The sequence below is a fragment of the Gracilinanus agilis genome, chromosome X (assembly GCF_016433145.1).
Source record: "Gracilinanus agilis isolate LMUSP501 chromosome X, AgileGrace, whole genome shotgun sequence".
Taxonomy (NCBI): Eukaryota; Metazoa; Chordata; class Mammalia; order Didelphimorphia; family Didelphidae; genus Gracilinanus; species Gracilinanus agilis.
This window is the reverse complement of record NC_058136.1, coordinates 58255028-58274679: the sequence shown is the minus strand read 5'-3', so window position 1 is coordinate 58274679 and position 19652 is coordinate 58255028. Positions and strand designations below refer to the sequence as shown.

Here is a 19652-nt window from a genome sequence, read left to right as displayed (position 1 = left end):
CCTTAGGCAAGTCACCTCCATCTCCTTAGCCTCCATTTCTTCCCATGAAGACATGGAACTAGATGGCTGCCGGGTTACTCCCATTCTGAGTGCTAAGATCCCATGGCTTCACTCGGTCTCACAGTCTCACTCTGCTATGCTGGGAGAGGGATGTGGCCTCTGTAGCGGTTTTTCTGAGCATGTCTGCGAGAGCCAGAAAAAAGACCTGCAAGACAGGGACTGGTTGCCACTCTCTTCTGTCCAACTCAACAGCTCACAACCTAATCCAGATCCCTTTCCCAGGTCCCATACTTCTACTTAGCCAAGCCTCAAGCAAGGCCACGGTTCAATTCAATCCAATTCGATGATCACTTGACTAGTTCCTTCCATGTGCAAGAGACTGTGCTGATCATTTGGAATGCAACAGTCCTGCTCTCCACAAGCTTACATTTTATTTGAAGCTACAATTTGCACTTAGCATATGAGAAGCAGCATGATATAGTAAGTAGAAAGAGAGCTGAACTCAAAGCCAGGAAGACCTGGGTTCAAATCTCACCTTTGACAAATACTGTCTGTACCTCGAATAAAACCCTCCATCTCCTCACTGGGCATTTTTCCTGGCTGTCTCCCATGCCTGGAGTTCTCTCCCCCCTCATCTCCACGTCCTGACTTCCCTGGCTTCTCTCTCTCTTCCTTTCTTCATTTCTTCATGTTTTTTTTCCTTTTTGTTTGTTTCTTTATTTCTTTGTTTCTCTGTTTCTTTCCTTCCTTCCTTCCTTTCACTTAATTTTTTGTTACATTTTAAGTTCCAGGCTGTCTTCCTCCCTCCCTCCCTCCCTCCCTCCCCTGAACTAGAGAAGGTACTATTTGACAAAGATGTATATATAATGTATGCACATACACATGTATACATATACATAAACTAACATGCATAATTCTTGGTTGGATTGGAGGTGGACACTGACAGTTATTCTTCAAACAATATTGCTGTTGCCATATATTGTTATTCTCTTGGTTCTACTCATTTCACTCATTATCTCATGTAGTTCTTCCCATGTTTTTCTAAAGCCAATTTGCTCAGCACTTCTTATGGCACAGTCATATTCCATTGCGATCACAAACCACAATTTATTCGGCCATTGCCCAATTGATGGGCATCGCCTCCATTTGCAGCTCTTCGGCACCACAAAGAGAACTACTCTAAGGATTTCACACCGTCGAGGTTCTTTTCCTTTTTCCCCTCATCACCTTGGGAAACAGACCTAACAGTGATATTGCTGGTTCAAAGAGCATCCGTGCTTTTTTTTTTAACCCTTAACTTCTGTGTATTGACTTATAGGTGGAAGAGTGGTAAGGGTAGGCCATGGGGGTCAAGTGACTTGCCCAGGGTCACACAGCTGGGAAGTGTCTGAGGCTGGATTTGAACCTAGGACCTCCCGTCTCTAGGCCTGGCTCTCAATCCACTGAGCTACCCAGCTGCCCCCGAGCATCCGTGCTTTTATAACTCTTTGAGCATAATTTCAGGTCGCTCTCCAAAATGGCTGGTTCAGTTCACGATTCTACCAACGGTGTATCAGGGTCCCAATTTTTTCACGTCTTCTCCCACATTTATCATTTCTCCCTTGTATCCTTTTAGCCAATATAACAAGTGTGAGATGATATCTCCGACTTGTTTTGTTTGGATTTCTCGAATCGATAATGATTTAGAGTGTTTTTAGGACTATGCATAGCTTTGACTTCTTCATCCAAAAGAATGCCTGTCCATATCCTCTGACTATTTATTGATTGGGGGATGACTCATCCTCTTATAAATTTGACAAAGATTTCTATACATTTGAAATACAAGGTCTTTCTCTGAGAAACAGTCTGTAAAATTCTCCCCTTCCACCCGGTTTCTGTTTTCCTTCTAATTTTGGCTACATTGGTTTTATTTGTACAAAAACCTTTAATGCAATATAGTCAAAATTATCCATTGTACATCTCAACTGCTCTCTAGCTCTTCTTTCTTCAGAAATTCTTCTCCTATCCATAAATCTGATAGGTAATGTGTTCCATGTTCTTCCAATTTGCTTATAAGATCTCCCTTCATGGTCATGTATCCATTTTGACCTTAACCCTTTTAAGAGGCCCTCCCTTATCCTATCTCCTCTCCCTTCTACTTCTCTGTAAGTTAAGAAGACTTTTATACCCTTCTAGATGTATGTTATTCCTTCTTTGACCCATTTCTGAGGAGAATAGGGTTCTCTAGCACTACCAGTCCTTTACCCCTTCCTCCCCTGCACTGTAACAGTTCTTCTAGTCACTCTTCTTTTGGATGAGATAATTGCTCCATTTCCCTTTCCCTACCCAAATTTATTTTTTAAGATCATCCCATCATGCTCATCTCAGCCCCAAGCCTTCTATGTATCTATGCTCTTTCAAACTACCTAGTAAGTATATCGTTCTTAAGAGTTACAGATGGGGCAGCTAGGTGGCTCTGTGAATTGAGAGCTAGACCTAGAGGTGGGAGGCCCTGGGTTCAAATCTGGCTTCAGATACCTCCTAGCTGTGTGACCCTGGCCAAATCAATTAACTAGCCCTTGCCGCTCTTCTGCCTTGGAACCAACACACAGTATTGATTCTAAGATGGGAGGGAAGGGTTTAAATTTTATATTTTGTTGTATAAGAAGTAAACAATGTGGCCTTATTAAGTATCTTATAATTGTTTTCTAGTTTTTCCAGCAGTTTTTGTCAAATAGTGAGTTCTTGTCCCAAAAACTGGGATCTTTGGGTTTATCCAACACTAGATTATGATGGTCATTTCCTACTGTGTATTGGGTACCTAACCTATTCCACTGATTCACTGTTCTGTTTCTTAGCCAGCACCAGATTGCTTTGATGATTACCACTTGATAGTACAGTTTAAGATCTGGTACGCCTAGACCTTCTTCCTTCACAGGTTTTCATGAATTCCTTTAATATTCTTGATTGTTTGTTCTTCCAGATGAATTTTGTTATTATTTTTCCTGGCTCTGTGAAAAACATTTTTGGTAGTTTGTTTGGCATGGCACAGAATAAGTAAATTAACTTAGGCAGAATTGTCATGTGTATTACATTGAGTTGGCCTACTCGTGAGCAGTGAACATTTCCCCAGTTGTTTAGGTCTGACTCGATCTGCGCGTTTTGTGTTTTGTGGCTGTGTTCCTCTATTTCCTGGCTTTGTCTTGGCAGGAAGGTTCCCAGATAACATAGAGCTATTTTAATCGGGATTTCTCTTTCTTTCTTTTTCTGACGGACTTTGTTGGTAATAGGTAGACATGTGTTGATGATTTCTGTGGGTTTATTTTATTTCCTGCAATTTTGCTTAAGTTGTTAACTATTTCAACTAGTTTTTAAGTTGATTTCCCAGGACTCTCGAAATATGCCATCATATCATCTGTAAAATGTGATCGTTTTGTTTCTTCGTGGTCTTTTCTAATTCCTTCCATTTTTCTTTTCTTACTGCTATTGCTAGCGTTGCCAGTACAATACTGAACAACATTGGTGATAATGGGCATCCTTGCTTTACTCCTGATCTTACTGGGAAGGCTTCTAGCTTATCCCCAAGATAATGCTTGCTGATGGTTTTAAAGAGACACTACTTATCATTTTTAGTTTAGGAAACTTTTAGTGTTAGGAAACATTTAGGAAAGCTACACTTATTCCTATGCTCTCTAGTATTTCATATAGGAATGGGAGTTGTATTTTTTGCCAAACCTTTTTCTATATCTACTGAGATAATCCTATGATTCTATTGGTTTTATTATTGAAGTGGTTAATTACGTTGGTGCTTTTCCTAATATTGAACCAGCCCTGCAGCCCTGGTAAAAATTGAGGGGGTGGGGATTTGGGAGATGCAGGTCATTTCTTGTCTGGTTCTACCATCTTCCCATAATGCTCTTTAGAGACTCCCTCTGGCTTCTTACAAATCTCAAAAATCACACCTCCTGCAAGAAGCCTTTTGTGATGCTCCTCAATACCAGGGCCTTCCTTCTGAGACCATCTCCTATTTATCGGGTCCACATCTTGTTTATACATAATTATTTGCATATTTTCTCCCACTTTGGCTTGTGAGCCCTTTGACGGCAAGGATTATCTTTTTGCTCTCTTGGTATCTCTATCAATTCACACATAGTAGGTGCTCCATAAATGCTTCCTGACTTCTTGACTACCTTTCTGTGCTCTAGGGAACTAGAAATTACTGAGAAGGTGCCCACCTGTTTGGTAGAGGGAGTTTCCTCTCCTGAGAGTTCCCTGTCCCAAGGAAATCACAGCCTCATTCCCAGTCCTTATCCGATACTTCAGTGTGCATAAGAGCATCTGAGGGACAAAGCACTAGGTTGGGTAGCAGAAAAGGCTTTCCAGAGGAGGTGGAAGTGGCCCTCCCTTGTAGAGGAAGCTGCTTATTGAGGATCAGGTTGGAGCTGGGCTGCCGCCCCCTGGAAATGAGCACAGTACCCTAGAGACAGCACCTGCTTGCCACACCTACTGCAGGCAGGCAGTTCATGCACCAGACGGGCACCATGGGCCATTGGCTGATGGGAAGCTTTGTTGTCATTTTACGGGCACGTGACCCAAAGGACAAAGGTCCTGCCCCCATGATAGCATGATTCTAGAAAGACATTGGGGCTGCAGAGCAGTTAGGTCTTTTCCAGCCCTGAGTTGTTAGCAAATGCCACCCCAAGACCTCACTTTCCTCTCATCTGGCATAAGGCTATAATAGAGCTCTCAGCTTTTCTGGCTAGTGCCTGGGTCCCTAAAGCATCTGGGTCTCAGCAGGTAGATTCTTCCAAAAAGCCCAGTCTAGTAGAGGCCTATAGCCCCATTCCACAAACGAGTAGGAGGGTAAACTGACCCTTGTGGTACAGCAGGGTACAGGGGAAACAGGGCTGGATTGAGAGTCAGACGACCTGGGTTCCAATCCCAGTTCAGGTACTTAAAGCTGTGTGACCTTGAAGAAGTCACTCAACTTTCCTGGGCCTCTTTTTTCAATTCTATGAAAGGGGCATGCTCGACTAGATAACCTCTGAGGTTAACTAACTCAGTGGGGCCAAACTCAAATGGGAACCCACAGCTAGAGACAGCTAGGCAGCACAACAGATAGAGCTGTGAGCTTAGAGTCAAGAAGATCAGAGTTTAAATCCAGCCTCAAAAACTTCCTAGCTGTATGACCCTGGGTAAGTCACTTAACCTCAGTTTGCCTAGGGATTGGGAAAGAAAGGAAAAGACAAACCAGTCAAGTATCTCTGCCAAGAAAACCCCACGGGAATGGAAAGTGAACACACTGGAAGACTGAACAAACCTTAGATAAGAATCTCTTAAAGCAGCCTATTGACTAAGAAAACCACATATTAACATTATCTATGTTCTATTGTATTTTTATTGATTTTTGCTAAGCATTTCCCAGTTACATTTTAATCTGGTTCTGGTTTAAAGAGATCCAAATCTCTGCTCCTTATGAACCCAAGGGGAATGCAGCAAGTTGCCCACAGAGCTGGGAAAAGGACTCAGGATAAGACCTGACATACATCTAAGCCTTCAGAGTTTGCAAGGGAAGATAATGTGTCATCTCACAGCAACCTAGTGAGACAGGAATTACTGGTGGTGTTATTCCTATTTTACAGATGAAGAAACTGAGGCCAAGAGAGGGTGAATTACTTGTTCAGGATCACATAACTAGTAAGCGTTTGAGACATGATTTGAATCCAGTCTTTCTGACTCTTAAGAGGAAGAGTGGATGGAGACTCCATCTCATCCACAAAACTATTCTATACCCTCAGGCTTGAGGGCACCTTCTGGAGAGATGGCACCTCCTGAGGTCAGCTCAACTGCCTCCCACCCTCCTCAGGAGGTCTTTCCTGAACAATTAATGGTTCCTTTGGGTGATCTTTAGTACCGTAGGTGCCCTTGTGCACATCTGGAAAATGGGACAGTAATACCGTGTGTCCTCTTCTACTGTGATTCTATCTGACTTTGGGAGAAAATAGCTCTGTAAGGGCTTGGAGCCTGATCCATTGCATTTTAGACACAGAGGCCCAAAGTCTCTGGGGGAAGTCCTGCCTCCAAACCTTTCCAGCTTGGTGGCCTAGGGTCAGCAGGCATTTCATTTCTCAGAGCCTCAACTTCTTCATCTGTAAAATGGGAATAATCATTGCACCTACTTCCCGGAGTTGTCAAATGGGATACTAAATAGATGATTCAAAGTATTTTGCCAACATGGAAGCACTATAGAGAAGGGAACTATTATTATTTTATCATCTTTAAATATGGAAGTCAACAGCCAGCCTCATTTAAAAATACCCACGGCCCAAACTCGACTGGTTCTTTCTGCATATTTCCCACCGACTTGAAAGGGAGCTTGGCTCTCCCTGGCTATACATAATTAGACAAGGTAATCATCAAATTCCATATTTTCATACCCGTATAATGAGTCTCCAAAGTCAATAATGAACTGAAAATATTCATAGAAAATATTCCTTTCTAATTTTAGGATTGATAATTCTCTCCTGGTTCTATTTGTGCACCAGGAATGACGCTGGGTTCGGTTGCTTCCCACGATGCACACCGGGGCCCATCTTGCTCCTCCTCCCCTGAGCTAGCTATGAGCTCTGGAAGGGTGGGGAGAGGAGGAGGAGGAGGAGGAGGGAGGAGGGACAGGGGCCTGGTGGGGCCAGTGCCAAGGACAGCAGAGAGCAGGCTTGGCACATCTGTTGCCACTCATCAAACACAGGGTCATCGGCCCAAAGGGGCTCCGACACGGGTTGTCTGGCCCTGGATAACTCAGCCTCAGTTTCCTCACTTGGATTAGGTAGTGTCTATCACAGAGTTGTAGGGCTCAGAGGAAATCCCAATGTATTGAAAAGCCTTTATGAACATTCAAGGGCTCTGGAGAGATCAGCCGTTATTCTTGCTTCTCGATTTGGTTTTTACTGTAGGGAGAGGGCAGTTGGGAGGGACAGTGGGGGGGGCAGGGAATAGGAGCACTAAGGTCATCAGAGTCATCTGTTGCCCTCCATTCTTCCTTGCCCATCTTGAGATTTGACCCTCATCTCTACCAGGAGACAAAAAGAAGACGGGCAGCTGACAGTCCCTTCCAGGCTTGGCATCTCGGGAAGGATTTCCAAGGGCCTCCCTTAGCTACGAATGCTTCCCTTGGCCTCCCTCTACTTCTTACCTGGGCCTCCCTGTGTGATTTGGGCTCAATCCCCTGGGAAGCAGCCGGGATGGCTGAGGGACTGGAGGACTTGCCATGTGAGAAAGAACTGCTAGAGGAGCGGGGTTTGACCTGAAGCAAGATGACTACCTTCGAGCAGTGAACGGGTTATCGTGGGGAAAGGAGGCTCGGCCTTCTACTACCGGTAGTACTCCAGGCGGCAGAACAAACCAGTCACTTTGGCGTTAAGTATTCGTAAGACTTGGTCGTTGTTGTTCGGTTAGATCTGACTCTGCAATCCCACTGGGGGTTTTCTTGGCAGAGATACTGGAGTGGTTGGCCATTTCCTTCTCCAGCTCATTTGACAGTTGAGGCAACTGAGACAAACAGGGGGAAGTGACTTGTTCAGGGTCACATGGCTAGGAAGCGTCTGGGGCCAGAACTGAACTCTTGGAGATGTCTTTCTGACTCCAGACCCAGTGCTTCAGCCACTGCACCACCTAGCTGCACAAAAGGCAGGTAGGTTTGTGAAAAAAGTAGAACTTCTGGCCATCAGAGGTGTCCCAAAGTAGAATGGACTCCTGGGAAGCTCCCCCTCATTGGGAGGTCTTCAAGTAGTATCTGGGAGGATGTTAGAGCAGGGATTCATGGGTAGGGAGGGGCGGGGCTCCGAAATCCCTGCTAACTCAGTGATCTTGCGGTTCTGGGGATTTTCTGGAATGAAGTCTGGTGATGAAGTGTGGGGAGAAAGCTCACGTGTGTAATGGTTAGAATGGGTTTGACTAAATTATAAGAGTAAAAAACACATCGTGGTCGCCATTTATAAAAATTAACCCTCAAGTCACAAGCCAACAGTAGCTCTATAGAGGGAGATAAGGAAAGGAAGGCACATTCCTCTCATCTTATAAATCCTTACTACACCCACTAGCTCTCTTACATCACCCCCCCCAGGAACCAATCCCAGTTCTGCAGTTAGCCTGGTACCACCCAGAGGGGCAGTGCTTGTGGGATCAATTTTGTGGTCCTTGATTGACCCAAATTCAAAACAAATGGAAGGGAAGTTCAACTCTCTGACTGATCAAATCAACACCCAAATTCCCTTCTCACATTTGGGTAACTGCTAGCTGCCAGCTGCAGCCCATAGGCTCATTCAGGAGGCTCCTTCCCTTTCCAGAGAGTCAGTCCAGTTTCTGAGGGGTTGTGGGCAGCAGCCCTGTAGAGACCAATCTCTTTCTCCCAGGGCCTCACTGGCTACTTCTAGTCCTCCCCAGCCCAGCAGAACCAGAGAGTCTTCCAGCTTCAGAACTTATACAGGCCCTGGCTATGATGATTCTTTAACAATCTGGTCCTTAATTTCACCCTCCTACTCCTGCCTAGCTCTGAGGATACAGACTCTAGAGCTGGAGAGGTCCTCAGGGACCCATTTTAGAGATAAGGAAACTGAGGCCCTAGGAGGGGAAAGGACTTGGTCTAAGTCATACTACTAGTAAATAACAGAGCCGAGATTAGATTCCAGTGCTTTTGCTTCTCATGATCACCACGGGTCCCTCTGAATAGCATTCTTGGCATATTTGGTCTGATCCTTGGCCTACTCCTTTCCTTCTTTAATTTTTCTGTTTTTCCTTGCTCAATGGGAATCTCCTTTATTTGTGAAACCCTCTTGTCTGAGAGGTAGCATTATGAAATGGCTAGGGTGTTGCACTTGGCATAAGGAAGATGGGTTCAAATCTGGCCTCAGACACTGGCTAGTTGTGTGTGACCTTGGACAAGTCACTTCAGCTATCCAAGCCTCAGTTTCCTGATTTTTAAGATGGGGATGAGATAGATCCAAGATGTGCCCAGAGTCTCAGCATGGTTTTAAGCACTTAAAATGTCACTGACTTTGGGGCTACTTTGCACAGAGATCTCAATGATTATTCTTTCCATTTTCCAGGGAAATGGAGCAGCTGATCTGATCTACATCCCCTCCCTACACTGTCCTAAGTGGAAGTCGTCCCTCTTGGCGCCTGTCCCCCCACTCTCCTCCCTCTGCCCACCGCTGCCCTTCCCAGGGGCCTGTGCTGTGTTTTATCACCAGGGTTTGTAAGAGACAGACACATTTGTGGGGAAGAAAAGGAAGAAGGCAAATGTCTCCTATCTAGGTGTGAGCGTGCACCCTGCAAAGGGAGCTCCTCCGGCGCCTGCTGGCACAAAGATCAGGCCTTTGGAGCCTGGCGTCGAGCCCGTGTGCCCAGGATCCCTCCTGATGAAATCGCGATTTCCCCCAAAGCCTTTTCAATGCTGTCCTCACTGTAAGGACATACTGACTCTGAGCAGATGTTGTTTGTAGCCCATGCAGCACCTCCTAGTCAGCCAAAGGCAGGCTGGGGGGGGGGGGGGCTAGGGCCCAGGGATGCGAGGACGATGGTGGACAGTCTTGCCCTCAATATGCCCCAGCCGCAGGGAGACCACCTGCCGAGGGGAACCGAGTCAGAGGGCTGCTGCTTCCCCGAGCTTGGGATGTTCCATTTTTTTTACAAATATGGATCTTAGTCCATCAAGGCTGAACCTGGCATTCTTTGGGGGTGGGGTGGGGGTGGGGTTCTCACTAGATTGGCAGGGGGTGGTAGGGAGATGGGCCGTGACAGACGCCAGACTAGCCAGAGACAGGAGAATCACGAGGCTTCACACTACCATTCCACCAGCATGGGGAAGGGGCTTGAGTCACTAACAGAATCCTTTCCTTTACTGGTTTGGCTGACATTTATTGAGTGCCCACTATGTGCAGCCTTACCTTTAAGTGGCTCTGGCAGCTAGGTGATACAGTGGTTAGAGCACTGGACTTGGAGGTAGGAAGACCTGAGCTCAAATGCATCTTCAGACACTTTCTAGCTGTGTGGCCCTGGGAAAGTTACTTGGCTTGTGCTTGCTTCAGTTTCCTCATCTGTAAAATGGGGATAAGAATAGCAGCTACATCCCAGAATTGTTATGAGGATCAAATGAGATAATAATTGTACAGCACTTAGCACACTGCCAGACACATAGTAAGTGCAATAGAAATGTTGACTATTATTATTATTATTATTATACCAGTGTCTCCCAGAAAGCACAACAAAGGCTGGTGGGAACTGTTGACCCGGGGTGGGATTAAACGTCTCTGAACAAGTGAAAGAAGACAGCTCCAGGCTCCTACCATACCTTGTCGTGATGGCTGCTGGGTCTCCTCTTGTCTCAGCATCTCAGCAGAGCGCTTAACCTAGGCCAGTCCCTAAAATGAGCTGAATCCTGAGGGTGTTTAACCTGGAAGTGCCGTAGCCCACACTCTTCCCCGAGTTCAGGTCACTCTAAACTGGCATCTACTCATGAGCCCCCACCGATGGATGTTCCTTTTATCAGACCGAACAGAGGAGACACTCGTTCAAAGCAGAAGCTGTTTAATTAAGAGTATAGTAAAGAAATGACAAAGAACTCCTCCCTGGTCTGCACACCCAGCACGGGATTGTGGGAAAGGACTCGGGGGTCAGCGAGTCAAGCGAATGTATAAATGAAGGCGATTCCCACTAGGACCTAACCAACCAGTGTGGCCCAGGCACTCGTCTGGCCACGTCTTCCCCCATATCATCATCGGGAGAGGACATATGTAGGGAAGGCGTTTGGCCAGTGAGCTGGCGAGTCTTCTGCCGGCCTGGTGATGCTGTTGAGCTCCCAGGTGCCTGGAGCCGCTGGGGTCTTCTGTTGCTTCCTTCTCTTCTCCGCCACTTTCTCCGCTCAGGCTCTGCTGTTGTCCCCTACTAGTTCCCCACCCACCATAGGCCCGCGTAGATCATCTCTTCCGTGAGACTGAGACCCCACGTCAGTGAGCCCAGGCTGCTAAGAGGCAGGGCCTCTGCCTTCTCCCAACTCCCTTTTTCAGCCTTTTCCCAATATCCCAGCAAAGGTCCCACCAATCACCTTTGTTAGATTGTTCTATCTTCTCTCCTGTTCGAAAGGGTAAGATGCTCCAACGCAAACCCTGGGCAGCTCATTGGCTCAAAGGCAGCGTTGGTGCTCGTACACCACTTTCGGGCCCATTCGACTCTGAAGCTAGCACCGTGTAGGGTTGGTGGGGGGGAGGAGGAGGAGGAGCGGAGGGTAGTGGTGAGTATTGGTAAGAGGGCTGCGAAGGAGGGAGCCCAGGTTTGGGAAAGCATCTGAAACCCCTCTCACGTCCTGACAATAATAACCCCAACCGAAGTGGAAAGAGTCCGAGCCCAGGCTCCGTTCTCATGACGATGCCCAGCGTGGAACTTTGGCATCTCATCCTCGGAAGCCCAGGAACCAGGGCACCAAGTGGCTGCTGCGTTATTTTTAGCCTTGCTCTCATTCCCCCTCCCCCCTCCCAGCCTGGATTATTTAAGGCCACACCACGATGCTGTGAAACTCGTGGGGGCCCTGGAGACCCAAGTTTTCACTCCTGGGCAATGGCACTCCCAGCTCAGGAGTAGCCCTGCGGCAGCCTGTTCCGGAGGCTTCGGCAGACAACGTGGCCACGAGTGCTATTTTCACGAGGGGCCCCAAACCCCATCCCTCTGGGCTGGCGAGTCTGCAGCGACCCCCGTCTGTCCAGAGGCCGGGGGAAGGTGAGCTTGGTCAGAAGCTACAGAGCCCCAGTGAGCCCGGCTGGAGCGAGGCCCCCTCCTCCCCCTGCAGCAGCTTCCACCTAGAAGGCAGTGCTTTCCTCTCAATAACTCAGGGAAGCAGGAAAGGGGCAGAAGTATCGCGCTCTCCATCGTATGGATGAGGAAACTGAGGCACAGATGATCGAGACTTTTTGTTTTAAGTGGCACAACTTGCCTTGTGGCTAGCTTGCACCGGGGCTGAGGCTGCAACCCAGGCCTTTGGGGACTCCCAGGCCTGGGTGCTGTGTACCTTACCATGCTGCCTGATCCTCTCCTTAATCCCTCTGTGGGTGGCCCTGGAGGGGAGGAGAGTGGCTGGGGGGGGGGGGGTGTCAGGAGAGGAGTCTGGGCTGGAAGCCTCCTCTTGTGAGCATCTGAAAGGTTAATCCGAGCTGGAGAATGCATCTCTGGCCACCTCTGAGGAAAGCTGCCAGGGCATGAAATCCCTTCAAGAGCTCCCAGAGAAATCCGCTTAGAGCAAGCTCCCGAGCCCATTTCCAAGTCAGATGGAGGCTCCAGGGCCCGCTTCCCCATCTCCGAGGGATGCTGGAGATGAGTCAGGGAAGAGCAGGCCCGGAGTCGGGACCCTCTGAAATCACTAGTTCGACCTCCCCTTATTTTAGCCACAAGGAAACTGAGGCCCGGGGAGCTGAGCATAGCGAATGTGGCAGGACCAAAATGAAAACCTGGGTCCCTTGGCCCCCAGCTGAGTCCTCGCGCCTCATCATTCAGCACCTGCTAGCTCCCTTCTGGAGCTTCCACTGCCCGAGGGCAGAACGCCTTCCTAGAACCTGGAGCCACAGTCCCAGAAACCCACGGGGCGAATGTGCCCAGTCCACTTGCTACTGGATCTGACCTTCATGTGCCATCTCTAACCATTGGCCTGCAGGGTAGGGGGGGCAAGAAGGCCAGAAGGCGCCCTCCTTTAGGACACTGCCCTGGGGCAGGACGCTGCTGGGCAGGCCGGCCCCGGGCCTGGCTCTGCCGTTTCAAGAACCCCGAGTCTCTCTTTGGAGACTTTAGCTTCTCATGTACAAAGTGAGGAGGCTGGACGGAGTCCGTGAGCTCGAGGCTCTCTTCTGGCTCTAGGCTACCCCCGATGGGCAAGGACATAGGAAGGATGATTAATCAGTGGTTTATTGACTGATGTTGGTGGAGGAGTCTTGGGGGACTTGGAGGAAAGGGAACCCTCCGCCCGGAGAGCCCAGGGGAAGGGGGAAGGAGAAGAGGGGGGACAGGGGAAAGCCCATATCCTCTAGCAATCTAGCAAGTAGCTTCCAGCCCACTGGCTTTCCATAAGTGAAAGAACACTAAGACTAAGACTCATCGTGGGGAGGGCGGCAGGGAGAGAGGGCCACGGCCTGCCCTACCGCCAGCACCCCGAGAGAGACTGGAAGCGGAGCCCCGAAGGCTCAGGGGTGGAGGCAATGCTCCAGCTCCATGGTGTAGGAATTCACGATGGGCTTGGGAAGCCTTCCAGCAAAGCAGGAGAGCCACGTACAGATCAGCATGGCCACGGCGGCTCCTCCCCCAGCACAGTAGTAGGCCCAACCGAGCTGGCAGGTACCTGGAGGAGAAGAAGGAGAAGCAGAATTAGGCCCGAGCGGCCCCACGTCACCAGCCAAGCTCCCCGAGGCCCATCCAGCTGCCTCTGATCTAGGCCTGGACTCGGGGCTGCCTCTGTGTGGCACGAGGCTCCCTGGGGCCTTCTGTCACTGGAGCAGAATGCTGGGGGATCTCTTGGTTGGCTATAGGGCGTATTCACAAGGGAGCTCCCAGCTGCTGCTCAGTTACCCAAAGGCTGGCCAAGTCAAAGAAATCAATGCAGACGCCCCGGCCAATCCACTATCAACACTTCCCATCCTCCCTCTCCAGTGCTACTTACATCCTGACCCTTCCCCACTATTCACACAGCTCAGGCTCTCTAGGGATTTCACTTCTAGACTAAAATTGCCTCCCCATTTCTGGGCTTGCCCCTCTCCCATCCATCCTCTCCCCCAGTTTCTAAAATCACCTTCCCAAGACTCCGGTCTAACTATGTCCCTCCCTCTCCCCCAAACCTGCCATGGCTCCCTATTGCTGCTAGGACAAAATACTAAACTCCTCACTAGGGCCCTTCCCCACACATGGGCTCCGATGTTCCTCTCTAGCCTCACTTCTTGTTCTGGCCAAGGCTTCTCATTTTGGTTTGGCCTATCCTATCCATGTCCTCTGAGAGGCGCCCTTCCTCTTCTGTCTGCTGAATTCCTTTGCTTCTTCCTTCAAGGCACAGCTTAAGCACCAGCTCCTCCAAGATCGGCATTCACACAATGAGAGATCAAGCGCGGAAAAGGACCTAAAGTACATCTAGGTCAACCCTTCTCTCATTTTATAGGTGAGGAAACTGAGGCCAGGGAAGGTGAACAGAAGTTCACCCAGCCAGTCAAGGGAAGACCTAGAATTTGAATCCAGGCTCCCTGACTCACTGGGGCTGAATTCCCTCATGACTTTTGACAAAGCACTTTAATTTATCTGGGCCTCAGTTTCCTCATCTATAAAAATGAGAGGATTAGCCTACGTGACTTCTTAGGCTCCCATAATCTATGGTCAGGTGATCACCAATTCAGTACCCTTCTCACAGCCTCCTACCCCTACGCGTACATACATATGTATCCCTACATACATACACACATAGATGGACAGCTGGGTGGCACAGTGGATAGAGCACCAGGCCTGAAGTCAGGAAGACTCCTCTTCCTGAGTTCAAATGTAGCCTCAGATACTTCCTAGCAGCGTGACCCTGGGTGAGTCACTTTACCTTGTTTGCCTCAGTTTCCTCATCTGTCAAATGAGCAGGAGAAGATGGCCAACCGCTCCAACCCTTTTAGAAAACCTCCAGTGAGGTCACGGAGTTGGACATGACCGAAAACGGCTGAACAACAGCAACACACACATATATGCGTACCCCTCTAGATCTCTGTAGCTGGGTTGGGTTGGCCCCTGAGCCTGCAGCCCACCCCTCCGCCCCCAGGTAGCAGGGAGCATGCAGAGGGGCCGAGCAGCTCAGTGCCCTGCTCCCCCTCTGGCCCAGAGGCCTCGGGGAGCCCAACGAGCTCGGCTCGCCGCTACTCTTGCTATTGCTTGTCAGGTCAGCCCTCGGTAGAGCAGCCGGGATGTTTCCATTATGAAAGTGCACCTTGGGACCAGGGAACGACTTGTTTTTCTAAATGAACAGAAGAAGTGCATAAAGGCCATTACCCCAAAGCCCTCGGAGGCAGGGAGGAAGTGCTGACAAGCAGAGACAGGGCCTGGAGCAGCGAGCTGCCAAGGAAGGCCCGGTGGCTCTGGCGCTAAAGCTGGCTCCTCTCTCCTCCCCCAAGAGCCCCCCGCGGGAGGAATGTCTAAGACCCAGGCTGCGGCCTGGACGCACGAGAAGAGCAAGGGGAGGAGAGCGGCTCCTGCCCCTCATTCGCTCAAGTCTGCCACAGTCCCTGCTTGAAGGGGGGACCAGGAGGCAGGCGGGAGATCTGAAGACAGAAGGGCAATGGCTTCTGGGTAGAGGGCCACTCACATGAGGGCTTGGCTGAGGAGGGGAGGAGAAACAAAGGATGAAGTCTGATGAAGGCTTTTCAGGAACCATCTATGGGAAGAGATTGAAAAGGGCTAGGGGTGCCATCTGCTAGGGAAGGCGGAAGGGGATGGGATCCTGGAGAGGAGGGCTTGGAAGGGTCATTGATTTATCCGACACAAGAAAAAAGGAAGAGAGACATTTTGAGGGGAAGAGGGAGCTCACATCTAATGGCCATTTCTCAGTAGAAAAGTGCCTCTAGGTTGCATTCCCTGGTAGAATGGAAGCTCCTTGAGGGCAAGGATTGTTTCACTTTTGTCTCTGTGTTCAGTGTCTGGCCCAAGGAAGACCCCTAGAGAATGTAAACAAACTTGCCCAAACTCACACAAGGAAAAAGTAGCAAAGGCAGGACTTGAACCCAAGTCATGGAACTCAGAATCGTAGAATCATAGACTTCAAGACGGATGGCACCTTTGAATCATCCAATCCAACTCCTTCATTTTACAGATGGAGAAATTGAGACCAAGAGAACAAAGGGACCTACCAAGGTCACATAGCTAGAGAGTGGTTAGGGCCTTGGCCTTGGCTTACAAATTTAGCCCCACCCTTTCCACTGCACCACACTGTCTCTTTTCTTGTGAAAACAAGTTTACAAATTGTTCTCACTACCCTTGGAGCTGGGCCCTGTCCAACACATGACCAGGACCACACATGGCCATTAGTTTCCCTCGGAGAGGAAGAAAGGGAGAGAGGAAGACGACAGAGGGAAAAGGAGAGGGAGAGGGAGGGAGAGGGAGAGGGAGAGAGACAGAGACAGAGAGAGACAAACAGAGAGACAGAGAGAAGGGGGAGGGAGCATTATTCTAGAAACTAGGATAACTTGCTTCGAGTCCTCCATCTCTCTGCTCTCTCAGTACTTTGGGCAAGTCAGTGTTCTCTTGTGGCCTCTACTAGCTGGAAAAAGCTAAGACATCTTGAAGCACATGGACAGAACCCAGATTCCATTCAGCCTCAAGGAGCAAAAAGGCGGTGGCTAGGTCCCCTGCCTTTGGGCAGAACAGCTGGACCTCACTGTTTGTGTCATTTGACCCTCAGTGCCCACACCAGACTCTCAAGAGCCAGCGTTCCTGGCAAACATGGCCCTGGGCTCACACTCGCTCCCCTCTCGCCTCAGGGTTTTGCGTGTGTGTGCACGTATGTGCGCGTATGTGCGCGTGTGGGAGCTCATGTGAACACGGGAGGCTCTACAGGAAGGGAAGGATGCCGGGAAGGAATCCGGGGAGCATCTTTGTGGCAATGAACCTCAGTCGCAGCAGCTGCAGTGCCCAGCTGAGGCCAAGGCCACTCTCATCCCTCTGTTCTGGGCTCGCTTGCTGTGTCATCTCCAGCACCCTATCTGTGAGTCATTCTATTCCAGTGTGGAATTTGCTGTGACAAGATCCCTCATGAAAGTTATTAAATCATCACTCAGCAACGGGGCTGACATTTAAATCAGACACTTTGCTTTCATTCCAAGTTGCAAATCAAATTGGTTTGGAGCTTGACTCGGTTTCCTTTGACTTAGCATTAAGTTAGAGCTGGGGTTTTAGGTGGGGTTTCTATACTGGGCTAGATCATAGAGTACAGAAGATGGAAGAACATAGAAGGAGTTTGGAGGATAGACTGGGGCCCTGGTTCAAAGGGCTTTAAAAGCTAGATGGGGGGCAGCTGGATGGCATAGTGGGTAGAGACGGGAGGTCCTGGGTTCAAATCTGGCCTCAGATACATCCTAGCTGGGTGACCCTGGGCAAGTCACTTGACCCCCATTGCCTACCCTGACCACTCTTCTGCCTTGGAAGCAATTCGCAGTATTGATCCTAAGCCGGAAGGTGAGGGACCTTCACAGCAGAGATCTCCAATGGTCCTGGGTCTAGTCTCGAGCCCATTCCCTCAATCCTAGTGGTTGCTATGAGTGAGTGCCCAGGCCATGTCTGAACAGATCTAGGGCATGAGACGGGGACAGTGAGGAGAGGGGACGGGGGAAAGGGCTGCTCCTTTGTGATGAGCCTGGAGGGCTGCTGGAAAGGCCGGCTCAGAAGTGGAATGTGTTCAAGGACCAGCCAAGGCAAGACTTGACTTCCTTCGTGTGTCACTGAGTCATCTGTCTATATGTAGATATCTGTGTGTTTGGGTAGTCCACAAACACTTATTATTAGTGCTTGCAGTGGCCCAGGCACCATGCACTGAAATAGCCCTGGGCCACAGGGAGCTTCCATTCCAGTGGGGAAGACGCCGTATAGGCCTGGCTCACTCCAGATGGATACAGAAGAGATGCAATCTGGGAGGGAGCGGCCCTCGAGCTGGGGCCTCCCACCGAAAAAGCCATTGGAGCTGTCCTAGGGGAAGCCAAGAGGAAGAGGCAGCCATGAGCCCGGGAGAGCCCTGAATGGCTGCGCTCGAGGCAGAGGTCAGAAGTAGCTTGGTAAGAAAGCAATGAAGACGGGCAAAGAGCAGGGCCGGCCCAGGGGGAGCTAAACGAAGGGCCGTGGCTCTGGAGCAGAGGACATTTCTAGTTCCCAGTAACATCACTGAAGACATGGCAGTCCAGAGCTATCACCCAGTGGGGAGTAGTCAGGTGGATGGGAGAACAATTTGGCCAGAGCCCCAGGGACGGGCGCCTAGGCTAATCGGTGCTGCCCTCCTCGGAGGTACCAAAGGAAGGACCCGAAGAGATGGATTGGGCTATGCCTTCGGCCCCCTCAGGCTACGGAATTTCAGAGAGACAGACAGACCGTGTACCTAGAATGGGCAGCTTGGCATGCCCCAAGGGAGGCCCTGCCATCTGAGGATACCTGGGGAGCAGGGTGGCATTGGCAGCAAATGGAAAAGGTGCCACATCCCAGGAGTCAGGCTCTGAAGAACTCCTCTTGGCCCCCTGGGGGTGACGGCAGGGGAAGGAGGACCCCAAGCAGCCAGGGTCCCTTCTGGGGCAGGTGTGTTCTGAGCAAGCCCTCCCACCTCCCACAGGGCGGCAATTCCTCCTGGGCGTATGAGCACCAAGCAGTCTCGGGGAGAAGCTAGCAGCCCAGCGCAATGAGCTTCCCATGAAGGATGGGAAGGAAGAGAAAAGGACGAAGGCAGAGAGAGAAAGGGAGGAGGGGAGGGGAGGGGGCACACAAGAGGAAGAAAGCAGGTTTTACTTGGAGAGCAGCAGGCGGCATGTGTGTGGGGGCTGCCATTGGGGGCAGGGAGGTGGGATTAGACCCCTTCCATGGTTCTTTCCTAATGTGGGCGCAACTTCCTCCAACAGCTGCCTGGCCCAGGAGTGGAGGTTTCCCACTCCCCACCCCCAAAGCCATGTGCCAGCCTCTTCCCTCTCTTGGGGGGCTGCCGGGAAGCCGACAGACCCATCTTCTAGGAGAGCTCTTGCTGAAAGGGAGGCCTGCTGGGGCCAGGACTGGGCCTCCCTGGGAATGCCTTCCCTAGGAAGTCATGAGTCATGACCAAGAGCCCCGAGGCCACAGCAGGAAAGGAGCCACGACCCCAGGAAGAAGACCCCAGAGCCTGCTGCTGGATTTGAGGACAGGATTTACTACTTCCTCCCTGTGTGACTGTGGGCAAGTCTCTCCCCTTCTGGGATCTTGGCTTGGACAGGGGCTTCAAAGGGCCTTTCTTGGTCTTGAGTACGTCGTATTAAGAAATGCCCAGTGTCTGGGAGACATTCTGGTGTTGCCCCACTGAAGTCAAGGCTATCACTAAGGGCCTCTTCCCTGTACCCTGGCTGGGTCTGGGGTATGCCGAGGCAGCGTGGGGATACAGCACAGGCTTAGCTGGCAAAATAAAGGGACACGGAAGATTCCCAAACTGCTGAACACCCTTCTGGGCCCTCCTCTGTGGCAGCCTGCTGAGGAGGGAGTCAGATGCCAATGCTGAGCAAGACAACCCTCAAGAGCTAGTGTGGTGCCAGAATTTGAAGCAGCCAAGCCCTGGGAGTGAGTCTCAGCTCTGTAGCATCCTATCTGCGTGACTCCAGAAAGCTCATTGCCCCTTTGGGAGTCTCAGTTTCTTCATCTGTCAAATGGGACTTCCACAAAGAAACAGAAATAACAGTACAGAAAACAAAGACTGAAAAAATATAAGGTAAACAGGGAGAAGGTCTGTGTTTGGGATAATACATTTTGGGGAATATATAGTCATTGATGTACTAGGTAGCGGAAAAGAAAAGAGGTTACCAATGCCTGGTAATTAGTGTGCTGAGTAGAGAAAGAAAGAAAGGAAGAAAGGAAGGAAGGAAGGAAGGAAGGAAGGAAGGAAGGAAGGAAGGAAGGAAGGAAGGAAG

At 50.0% G+C, this 19652-nt stretch overlaps 1 protein-coding gene across 1 annotated transcript in view; it reads right to left on the bottom strand.

Moving 5' to 3' along the window:
- Positions 1–13199: 13199 nt before the first annotated feature.
- The window catches only part of AMOT (angiomotin), a 97444-nt gene continuing 90991 nt past the window's right edge, over positions 13200–19652 (bottom strand). Inside the window, exon 10 of the mRNA XM_044682847.1 lies at positions 13200–13354. Within this exon, the coding sequence (XP_044538782.1) occupies positions 13200–13354 (155 nt within the window). The remainder of the gene's footprint in view (positions 13355–19652) is intronic.